Source organism: Prinia subflava, chromosome 13, assembly GCF_021018805.1.
Source record: "Prinia subflava isolate CZ2003 ecotype Zambia chromosome 13, Cam_Psub_1.2, whole genome shotgun sequence".
Taxonomy (NCBI): domain Eukaryota; kingdom Metazoa; phylum Chordata; class Aves; order Passeriformes; family Cisticolidae; genus Prinia; species Prinia subflava.
Window position 1 is genome coordinate 16,742,807 of NC_086259.1, and position 12,124 is coordinate 16,754,930.

Below are 12,124 nucleotides of genomic sequence, written 5' to 3' on the forward strand. Positions count from 1 at the left end.
TCTGTGAAACACTTTCAGTGCAAATAGTTTCACTGCTTTAATGTTGGATGCTGTTAAGAAAGCAGATGGAATCAAGTAACCTCTTAATGTGCAATTAAGCACAATAATAAACGCCCTAAAATTAGGAACTTCAGGAACTGTCCTAAAGAAGATTTTTTTTGCTGGAAAAGGCCACATTTCCAGTGGGCAGCTGTGGAGAGGGGCTCTGCCACAATGAGTCTCGCTGTATTTAATTCTCATTCTCTGAGTTTTCCTTGTGCCTACACCCGTAACATTTACCCCCAGCTCATGTAAGGGAACAAACAAACAAATAAACAAATAAATAAAAGGCCAGTTTGACAGGACCACAGAATCAATTAGATTAGAAAAGACCTCTGTGATCATCGAGTCCAACCTATGACCAAACACCGCCGTGTCACCCAGACCACGGCACCGAGTGCCATTTCCAGGCTTCTCCTTAAACACCTCCGCGGTGATTTCACCACCTCCCTGGGCAGCCCGTTCCGGTGTCTGATCACCCTTTGAGGGAAGAAATTTCTCCTGATGTCCAACCTAAACCTCCCCTGGCGAAGCTATTTCCTCTTATTCTGCCGCTCGTTGCCCAGACAAGATCCTGATCCCCCACGGCTCCATCCTCCTGCCAGGGGCTTGTGGAGAGCGAGAAGATCCCCCCTGAGCCTCCTTTTCTCCAGGCTGAGCCCCCTCAGCTCCCTCCTGGCGCTCCAGCCCCTTCCCCAGCTCCGTTCCCCTCTCCGGACGTCCTTCAGTGCCATTCCAAAGCCGTGAGGAGACACAGCCGAGATTTCCGCGGGCCGTCCCCGCCCCGCCCGCGGTGCCCGAGGGCGGCCGGGCCGGGCCGCCCCCGCGGGGCGGCGCGGGGAGATGATGCCGGGAGATGATGTCAGCGGCGGGCGGGCGCTCAGCCATGGTGTGAGGGCAGGGACTGAGCCGGCCCGGCCCGGCCCGGCTCGGCGGCGGCAGCAGCACCATGTCGGGCCCGAGCGCCGTGTCGGACCCGCAGCACCCGGCGCGGCTGCTGCGGGCGCTCAGCTCGTTCCGGGAGGAGACGCGGTTCTGCGACGCGCACCTGGTGCTGGAGGGCGAGGAAATCCCGGTGCAGAAGAACATCCTGGCGGCCGCCAGCCCCTACATCAGGTACGGCCGGGCCCGCAGCCCCCGGGGCCGCTCCGAGGGGCCGCGCTCCGGGGAGCGGGGCCGGGGTTATGTAAGGAGCGGGATCCGCGGCCAGTGAGGGCGAAGGAGCCGGGGAAGGCCGGCGGGGGAGGTCTGCGGACCCTGGGTGCGCCTCGGCCCGGAGCTGGCCCGAGCGCTCAGGGAGGGTGTGGAGTCTCCCTCTCCGGAGACGTTCAAACCCACAGCGTTCCTGTGTCACCTGCTCCAGGTGACCCTGCCTGGGCAGAGGAGCTGGACCGGGTGATCTCCAGAGGTCCCTTTCAACACCAGCAATGCTGTGGGAGCAGCTGCTGGGCCCCCTCCTTCCCTCCTTCCCTCCTTCCCTGCCTCCGGCCGGTGCCGCCGGGCCCCTCCGCAGGAGCTGCCGTGTTCTCGGCATCTCACCGCTGCTTTTCCAGCTCTGAGAGGCTGTGTCACCCTCCAGGGAAAAAAATCCCCCAACAACTTATTGCTGCCAAGAGCCTGGTGTGAACAAGTAACCCCTGAAGAATGAACCGTGAGGATGGTGAGGGAGGTGTCCGGCCGAGGGGCGGCTTGCCAGGGGCACTGTGAGGTGCTGGGCTCGGTGTGTCCCTTGGCCACGCCGAGTCAGCACTTCAGCAGAATTTTTTTAGCTCCTTAATATCTTTTAGCGAGGCAGGGCTCCAGGTGGTGGTCATGAGTTCTGAAGTACATTGGCTTCTAAATTAAAAAATAAAAAACACAGGTTTGTCTCCCCATCGCTTGCGTCCCCACAACATCTAAGAACATCACTCGGAAATTGCCAGAGGGACGGAGCGTGGCCGTGCCAGGAGGGCTGGCAGCCCTTGGCAGGGTGGCAGCAGCATGTGCAGTCAGAACTGTGCCACTTGACAGCTGCATTAGCACAGTCATGGTTTGCGAGCTGCTCTGGGCCGTGTGTGCAGGGAAACCCGGGTCATGGAAGGTCCTGCTGACACCGGTGTAACCCCGTCACACTCGGTGCTGACAAGTCCAGCGACATCAGGTGAAAAGAGCATGCCCTCCACGAGATTGTGGAACATATCTGCATGTCACAGCAGGTAAACAAAACGTACAAGTGGTTAATTTCCAAGGGTTTTTAAGTCCACTCATTTGCAGGTAGTAAAGGCATTTGTTTTGTCTTCATGTGTAAAGTAGGAGCAGACCTTCAGTACCATTTAAACACAGGATTATCATAAATCCGTAGCAGACTTTTTGTACTGTTTGGACATCTCTTCCAGCTGCTGCTTCCTGTGAAGTTGTCGTAAAATTTGCATTTTTTTGCTAGGTGTGGATGGGGATTCTTTATGCCACAGTCCGAAAAAATGCAACCTTCTGCAGTGTCATATCATCTGCTTTCAGGCAATACGGTATTTTGGGTGACCATTATAGTACAACTCCAGCATTCTCAAGTACAAAAATAAACTAAAAATAAATAGAATATGAGGCTGGTGAATAACTTTTAAATAGCAGTGATCCTGCACAGATTTAAGTAAACAGTTCTCTGCACTGGTTGAGCTGGCACAGCTGAGATCTGAAATACAATGCTCAGAAAAGGAAGATCAAGAATTTGCAGAAAGGACGTGGTGGAGCCTATGTACTACTAATAATTTTTTGTCACTGGTTGTCTTGAGAATCAGGTTTGGAAGACTGTGGTGAAAGAAATCAAAGATGTGAAATAGAAATGAGCCATTGATTCATACTCTTCAAAATGCCTGAGTGCTTTTCAGGTCATTGGCCATCATTTTTTAGATGACCATATGCCTGACATTAAGTTTCAGAAGAGTTCCTGTAGGTGGTAAGAGGTCATGTCCTTGGAAAAATTGCTGTTCTGCTGTTACAGCAGGATGAGTTTACAGAAAATGTCATTTTTTTTACTGTGAAAACAAATGCTTAACTAACAGATACTGTAGATTATCCTATGGAAAAGTGCCTTTTCACAGAATTTCATCTTTAAGTTTTGCATTTTGTTAATCTCTGAAAAATGTACTGGGCAAACATGGGTTAATTGTGTGTGAGGAATAAGAGCTCCAGACACAACTACATTAGCAACAAAACTTGTAGTCATTAGAGTTGTGGCTTTTTTAAACTCAGAATTGTTCAGGTTCAAATCTCATGAAGGAGCTCATTAACTATGTGTGAAAGTAGGTTACATGCATTAATATATAAATATGATTAAGTGTGGGGTTTTTGTTTTTTTTCTTAAGCTTACTCATGGCTTCTCAGGCTTTCAAGATGTAAAGAACCAAAAATACACACACCTGATTCTTGTATGGCACATTAGGAAACACATTTGTTTTACCTACATTTACAGAGCCTAATTTTTACTTGCTGCCTGTCTTCTTTTTATGACTCCAGGATCTCTCTCTTAGTCCAGCTGCTCTTCACTCTGGGTAGAATTGGTCAGGTAGGTTGCCAGTGTTGGAGCATTGTGTTTCCAGCCAAGGGTAATGTTTCAGGGACTCTTTTTGGAGATGAAATTAATCTCCACCTTTTACCTAATCTGTGCAAGTCCCATTTGTTTTGAGTGTTGGTTTTTCAAAGAAAATCAGTTTAGGCCTCTATATAAACAGTTATTGCAGGAGAGACAAGAATTTCCTGCCCCTGTATTTTAAGGGCAGCTGATTCCAAAGCTCTGGTACCACAGGCTGTTACAATCTCCAAATGCCAATTGATTCAGATTGCTGTCATTCGAAAAATTCCAATATAAAGCTCAGAAAAATCCATGAAGCAATTTCAGGAGTAAAACTTGGAATAAAAATAAGCATTTACATGACACTTGGAAGCGAAGCAGTGGAAGTACGAGTTGAAGTGGTGTTTTCAGTGTCTGGCTGTGTCATTATGTGCTGTGGCTGTGGGCAAGTTGGTGGGCGAGTTCAGAAACTGTAGGGTTTGCATGAGTGCCTAGTTTAGGGTGTGAGTAGGAAAATAAGTAGGCATGGACTTTGTGAGGGGGTGGTTGGGTGTGAGCAGAGTCTGCATGTGCTGAAGGATTTGTGCAGCCGCAGAGAGAGGAGCGTTACCTGTTTTTTAGTTTTGCATGGAAGCTGTTTGGCTGATTGGTTATGAGTAGGACACTTGTAAATTATAATGATGTGTTTTCCCACTAGTTATTTGGCAACTGGATTATTCATGCAGCCCAAAGATAGCAGCTTCACTGGGGAGAGAAAAAAAGGCATGAAGGGCACAGAAACACACTGGAAATGTTGTTGGTGTCCTGAGTCCCACCTGCCTGTCTGATCCATAGTGTGGCTTCTGCAAGTACAGAAAAATAAAAAAGGCCTGTTTCATTTTTGAATTTTCAGTCTGTAGGACCAGTAAGAATTTTAAATTTTGTGGTAGTCTGATTCTTGGGGTCTTGCCTCAACTGCTTAATGCCAAGTGATTTGTAGTTCTCTCAGGACAGTGAGGTCTGGGGTGGTTGTGTGAATTCCTACAAAATTCCCTTATATATACAGGTTTATCTAATCCCTCTGTGTGCCCCTGGAGCGAATCCTGCCATTTACAAAGCATAGAAGTCTCCCTGCATATCTCTAACATCTTGTGGTATGTTCCTGAGCCTGAGAAAAGGAGAGTTCCTCAGGAAGAAACCGCCACAGGACAAAGCATGGTTTGGCTCAAGGTGATGTTGCTGTGCGTCCCAGAGCAGTTATATTTGAGCCAGCTTAGCTCTTGGTTTTCTCTTCTGTAACAAATCAGCCAGAAACCTGCACTTTTTTTTGGTAGCACTCTTTGTCCTGGCAATTGCCTTAGACCCACGGCCCTGGTTTAATTTATTTCGTTTGAGAGCCTGGTGTAAATTACAGTGGCACAAGAGGGCTTTCACATGAACAAACCATGCTTGCACCTAGTAAGTTTGGCCTGAGTTGTGGCTTAGATCCGCCAACCTTTTATAGGCTAGATTTGGTCCAAGCATTCCTGGTATCCTCAGCAGTAGCAGATGTTCCCATCTGAGCAGATCTGTCACTGTCTGGCATGAGTCGTTCCTGGCCAGCTGAAACTTGCAACTCTTTATATTTTGCTCACTTACTGTCTGCTTGCGTGGATGACAGAGAGCATGTGGGAGCTACCTGAACAAAGAGGATATTTAAGCCCATATTCTTAGACAAATTTACTGTTGTTACCAGGGATTGTGCTGCTGCATCACAAATTGAATTAAGACATTTTTGTTACCTCAGCAAGTTTTTGTCTTTGATTTTCACGCGTCTGCGTGAGCAGATTACAGATGGCTGTATGTGTTCATCACTGTTCCCCAAGGCTTTTCAAACTCACTAATGGACCAGTAATCATATTTAAATCTTTTTTCAGATGAGCATAATATAACTAAATAAGAATGTAAATAAATGTAAGGTTAAGTTCACATTATTTTTATGTACTTATAAATAGCTGTACTGCCTGTAAATGTGTTTTGGTCAGAAATAACCTGACAGCATTTGCATCTTCTCACTTGTCCTGTTCAACCTTCTGACATCCCTAAAACACTGCAGACCTTGTAAGACCCTGCACAGCCACGGACACTGCTGAAATAGATTTCCATGGAGATGTGGGGGGACGTGCCCCCCATCTCTGACCCCCTGCCCTTCCCTCTGTGCGCTGGCACTTGGAGCATTTGCAGTTGTCCTGAGGGGAGCCTGCTCAGGCTCCATCGCTGTGCCTGGGAGCATCCAGGAGTGCTGGGTGGGAGGTGGGACAGGATGTCCCTCCTGCACCCCGGAGGTGCAGCTGGGCACTTCTTGTTCCACCTGTTGGACAGTGAATAGTGTAGAGCAAGGTCAAGGAGGAGTCAACACATGCCAGGAGCTTCTGCTGCTTATTTCCTGGTACCTGTTTGGCTTTTAGTGATGTTTATAGAGCTCTTCTATAGTGTTTTAAAACTTTTCTTCAATTTGGGATGGGTATTGAGGTCAGGAACACAAATGGCAGCTGGAGCTGGGAGCAGTTTGGTTGTCAGAACCCCGTGCTCCCAAGTTCTGCTTTAGCCAGATCATGCTGTGCTTGTGCCAGGGCTTGTTCCCTCTTCTCTGGGTGTGCAGGGCAGTGCTGTGGTAACTGCACTGTCAAGGAGGGCTCTAAAGCCATTGTTGTCTTCAAGGTTCCTTTTGAGAAGTTTGTTTCTGGCAGTCTCCTGGGAGCTTTGGAGGCTGCCCTGGCAGTAGGAAGTCAGGAGCAGATCAGGCCAGAATTTGCTTCCAGACTTTGTTTTTTAAATTTGACATAGTTTTGTTTTGGTTTTGATTCTTCAAAACTCAAATTGAAATGCTACCTATTGTGTTTTAGTGGTAGCTGAATTGTAAAGTCTCTGTGACTTTGAGAGGCAATAAATCAAAATAGTTGCCTTGGCCAGAAACTCTCTGCCTGGCACAACTCAGAAGTGCCTACATGCATGTTATGTTTGGATAAGCAGTTGAGGGGCAACAGTGATAAAGGTATGTTAAAAGTTTATGGTTTAAAAAGGGATTTAGAAGTCACTATACCAGGCTTGAATGAGGAGTTGTTAATTATATTCCTGCTCCAACAAGCCCCTAGAGATCGCCTGAAGGGAAGAAGCCATAAGGCTCTTACCCAGCCCAAAATAGTAAAAAAATACAGTTGGGCTGCTGCTACACGTCAGGCAAAGGGAGAACTGGGAATCAGAGCATCTTGTTTACCCAGAAGAAGCAGAGATGAAATTTCTTGTCCTTTCTTTGTGTCTGGAGAGGCGCAGCTCATCTGCGTGCCTGACGTGAGAGGCGAGCTGGGATGGAAGGTGTGGCAGGATGAGGCTGCATGGGATGTCTGGGTAATTTATACTCTGTAGGTTGCCTTTACACTTGTGTTAATTGCCTTGTTTGGCAAAACTTTTATTAATAAAAGAACCTTTTTTATTAATTTTTCTTTTGCTTGATTTAGAATGTATTTTGTGGCTGGAACTGGGCCGCTCTGAAGTTGCTGATGTGTCTGGAGCTGATGAGTGTGAAATGCTTGGCTTGTGTTTTGGTTTTTTTGGTGGTGGTTTTTTTTTAATTCTTTGAACCTGTTTTGTTTGTGTTGGTCTCGGCTGCAGTTACTAAAGGAACTTTTTCCTGGTGTGGCCTGACAAACATGAACAGTAACAAATGGTTCTCACTCTGTTCAGTTTCTTTTCCTGAATATTCTACATGTATTTCTCTCTGTGCTGATACTGAGTACCAATGTAGTGCTAACCATACACAAGAGAGTCTCCACTCCTGTCTTTCCCTCTCATATTTTATCTTTGCCATGGCTTAATATGTCAAAAAAAAAAAAAAAGAAAGAAATCACTGCTTATGCACAGCTCTGAAAAGCCTTGTCCCTATCGAGGAAGTATGTCCTGAATACCGTGTGGTCAGTGGCTGCTGTATGTCCTCAGGCGTGGTTTATGTCCCCTGGATGATGTGGGCTGCCTGGTGCAGCTCTTGTTTGTGGACATGGCGAGTGCTCTGCCTTGGAGCCTCCTGTGCTGATGAAATTCATGTTCCTGGTTCCTTTTCCTCTTGGCTGTGACATTGCTTTCTGTCAAAGTCTTACAGGTCGGTGTTTTCCAGCTCTGGGCATACCCAGAATTCCTGTGCTTCCCTCAGTTGGGTTCCAAACATCTTCCAGCTGTTCCACAACACTACTCATGCACTTAACATTTTGTCCATTTGACTTCATACTTACCATCAATTATAAAAATCTTTTTCTGACTCTGTTGCTTATTAGTAAGGATAAGTGAGGTATAAAAACCTGGTTAATGGAAGTTTTCCCAGCAGATCTATTGGTGTTTGTTAAATAATAATATTAATAAGTTACAGGAATATTTGAGTTATTAGGCCCAGGCTACACAGCATTACGTTTCTTAAATATATTTAACAGCAAATTTAGCAGCAGGGGTATGGCACTGTACTTGTTTCTTCTAAAAAAGCATTTTTAACAAGTTTAAAAGTAGAGTTAATTTGAAAGAAGACACATTTCAAGTAAGAGACTCTTCATTTCTTGGCTTAAAACTCTGTTTCAAAAATGTTTCTCCTTGTTTTTCTGAGTGCTGCCTAAAAAGTTTGACACTGCTGGGAACTGTCAGTTCAGTGAGTGCATTCCAGTGTCAAGTGGAGCAGAAAAAAGCCAACCCCAAACCCCCTTTCTAAACCCAGGGGCAGGTTTTCCTGTCACAGGGAGGTCACAGGTGAGCAGTGATGCTGAACCAGCCCTGCTCCACCACATCACAGGTGAGCCTGAGCTGTGCTCCCTGCCATGAGCACAGGTGCCCAGCAGCTCATCTGCATTGCCTGTGTTTGGCTTGTGTGCAAGCTCAGCTGGTGCAGTTGCCTGGTTGCTTTCCATGCTGGCTAAAAAAACCCAAAGGGAAATGAAACATCAGGTCCTTGGTGCTGCTGAGAACTCCCAGGGTCCGTCCTTGGCACAGTTTGAGTGTGTGCTCTGTCTGCTTAGGGCTAACTCACATGTTTAGGCAAGACACTCTGGTTGAGGGTAGATTTCCAATTGAGATTACAATCTAGCTCTGGATGAGCTCAGTGTAATCAGGGTAATTTCAGATTTTCATGGTAAACAAGCTCTTCATTGAGCAAAGCCCATAAGCCCTGTACATGCCCCTTGTGCTGCTGTTGAAGGAATTGCCTTCTTCCCTTTCTTATGGGAAGGGGGTAAGCCACATTTTTGCCTGACTTAAACTTTTCAATAATTGAAAAAATTAAGTTATATGTCATTGGTTTTGTTTCTCTTTAAGCAAACAAAGCAACTTCAGCAAGTTTTAGTGCTGAGCTGTTAAATGGACCCCTTTGCCTTGAGATCTGAAGTTGGAGTTACAGATAATCTTAAGGAGAGAGACACAGGAGAGGCATAGGAGAGGCACAGCCAAAATCCTCTGAGAGCTGGCACCCTTTGCAGGGTGTGGTGAAGACTGGCTTTTATGTGTGGTGCTAAAGGCCAGGGTGCGACCTCAAAGGAAACCTTCTGATTTGGTTGTAAAATATCTTTTTGGAGGATGGTGGTGGGTGGAGTGAACTGCTGCATCGTGTGTTTATGTCTGACCTGTTTAATAAAGTGATTATTAAGGGTTTTTTTTTGCACGTAGAAAGATCGGCCTTTATGGGAGAAAATGTTGCAGGGATAAAGGCAGACAAATGAGAAACTTCACCATTAAAATGGTCAGTCCTAAATAGGACTTAATTAGATTTACCATGGAAAGCTTGTACTTGAAAGACTCAAACCTACAGAAGGAAGCCCAGGCCAGGAGACTAAACTGACCTTATGTTTGCATCAAAAGCAGATTTTTTGTTTTCTCCTTAGTGATGCAAAATCCCCAAGTACTCACTTGTCATTTTTGGGACTGAGTCATCCTTGTGAGCATGTTTTAAGTGTGGTGCATGTCTTTGCTGGAACCATTTGTTGGAGGTCCAACTTCATTTTAAAATGCTGATGCTCTCTGGAGAAGGCCAAAACACTGGTGCAGGTACAGGATAAATCATCAAACCCCAACTTTATTGCCCTTTGGTTTCGAAGGACAGCTTTGCTATTAGAGTATTAAAGTTTGCCAGTGTGGCAATACTGGCAAGGCATGTGCAGACCAGCCCTTAATGCCTAATCTGGAGCAAAATCATTAATTTGGGAAGCCAGCTCCTTTCCAAAAGACAAGTGTCTCCCTCTTGTCTCCTGCAGTCTGGTTCCTGACACCCTGCAGTGTAAGTAGGTCAGCAAACTAAGTTTGCACCACAGTGATGTGAGAGCAGGTAAAAGTTTTGTGTTGCAGAGCATCAAACCCAAAGCTCTGTCTCTTCTTTCCCAGAGTTTTTGATGCCTGTTCACTGTAAATATCAACAACCTGCTTGTGGTGAATGTGGTCTGGAGCGTTCTCGTAGGCACAGTCTTTGCAGACAGGTGTTTTCTTTACTTGTTTAGGTTCCAAAATACCAGCACTCTAAGGATTAATGCTTTCCAAGAGTTGTGCTCTTATTCTCTGTATAACTTATGTGACCATTTTAAAAACACATCAGTTGGCTTTTCTTAATACTTCACAGATAAGGCAGAGATTTCAAAGACTGAAATATTCCCACAAAATTATGTCTGACTCAGGAAAGCAAGTGGTGTTGGTGGTGGCCAAGTTCTTAATTTGAATTTTCATTTTGTTTGTTGTTTTGTCTAGTGGAGTTTTTAAAAGTGATTATTCCCCTCCCGTCAACTTTCAGCTGTAAAATGTAAGAAAACCAAGTATTCAGACACATGGATTTTTTTTTTTCAATCTGCTTCTTATAAATCTTGACTGTCCCATAACAGTGCTTTCACAGGGATTGACTGTAAGGTTGGAAGTACTGGTTGTATTTTGATTTGTTTTGCTCTTTTAATGTGACAGTAAGTTGGAAGTTCCATCCTAATTTTAACAAGCAGTGTAGACAGTCTTAATTTACCTGTTGGTCTGCTTTTTGCTTGTGTTTTTTTTTAATTATTTGACTCTGTTTTATGTCATTAGATATAAATTGTTGTTCCTAGCAGGATCAACATCAGTTCTTGAGCCTGTGTTTTCATTTTGAGGATTCACCTTGCTTATACTGCTTACATATACAGAAGAGGTACTGGAATTTTTATCCTCATTCTGCCTCATACAGAGCATTTCAGATGACTCATTAGGATTGTATTCCTTAAGTGATGTGGAACAGCAGATTCTAAATTTGTCACACAGACAACATCAAAACACAACATCAACCCATTTGTTCTTGTGCCACTGGCTCAAGGTGTTGTGTGTGCCAGCAGTTCTCCTGACGAGGCACAAGATGTTGGGGTGGATGTTGAGCATTTATAGAACAGTTTTATCTTACTGGAAGCAATTTCAACTCACAATCATGATCTTAATTAAAAAATGGAAATTACTGTTTTAAAACGTGTATGGAGTCAAGTTGCTCAAAATTAAATTGCTCGAGAAAACGGGATGACGAAGTTGCCTTGTTTTATTTCCTCCAGCTCTGTCTTGGCTGTGCTCTGCTCCCAACTCATGGGGGTTTTGGTTGGCTGGGAGGGTTATTTCCTTCTAGATCTTGATGTTCTGGTCTTCCATCTGAATTCAGGAGGACTGAGGCAGCCTTTCCTGGTGTGGTCTGACAGCTTGGAGTGCTTTTAAAGTCATTAGAAGTGTTGTCCACGGTAGGAAGCTGTCACATGCCTGTGTGAGAAGCAGCTGTGCTGCAGCTGGAGCATCTCTGCACCTTGGGTTGCTGGTTGCCACTTCCAGCTCTCAGCCACACAAATCACAGGCTGAATAAATCACCCTGAGGAGGAGCGTGGCAGAAGGAGGCATCCTCCTTCTGAGATGCTGACAGATTGGAAAGCCTCTGCTTAAGCAGAGCTGGGAACTTTCTAAAGTGAAATTTGATAGAGGGCAAGGTTTAAGTATTTCTGCATGTGCTGCCCATTGTCTTTCTGAACTGGGAACAAAGGTGTTTGGAAACTTTCTCCTCTGTCTGTGTGTGTTATGACAGGGATGCCCAGGCCTCAGTTTGCTGGCGAGGTGTGGGTGCAGGTCACAGCTGGTGCTGGGTGATGCAAGAGGAGATGTGGCTCCCTGCCCTCTGCTTGCACACCTCCTATTTTTCTCTCCTCCTTTGGCTTTCTTTCCATTTGGACTCATGATTTTTTTTTTACTTAAACTTTTCCAGCCCCAAACCTGGTTCTAATATGTCCTTGCATCATATTTTTCCTCCCCTCTTCCCAACAGCCATTAGCTGTCCTGCACTTTTGATGTGAGTGACAAGGAGTACCTCCAGCTGCCTTTGGGAATGGCTCTCTTGGCATAGCTCAGAAGTACTTGTACTGAAATAAATAACCTTGTATTTTATTAACCAACAAATTAAAATCATGTGACAGATGGATCACTATTGCTTCCCATGACAGATGATAGGAACAAAACTTAATCTGAACTGGGAAGCATTTGCATAAGGTGAATGTTTGCCTAGATACGAGTGTCTGT

At 45.3% G+C, this 12,124-nt stretch overlaps 1 protein-coding gene across 1 annotated transcript in view; it reads left to right on the plus strand.

The window, feature by feature from the left end:
- The first annotated feature begins 894 nt into the window (after window positions 1–894).
- Window positions 895–12,124, plus strand: part of GAN (gigaxonin) — a 39,911-nt gene continuing 28,681 nt past the window's right edge. Inside the window, exon 1 of the mRNA XM_063410507.1 lies at window positions 895–1,155. Coding sequence (XP_063266577.1) covers window positions 989–1,155 — 167 coding nt within the window. The 5' untranslated portion in view covers window positions 895–988. The remainder of the gene's footprint in view (window positions 1,156–12,124) is intronic.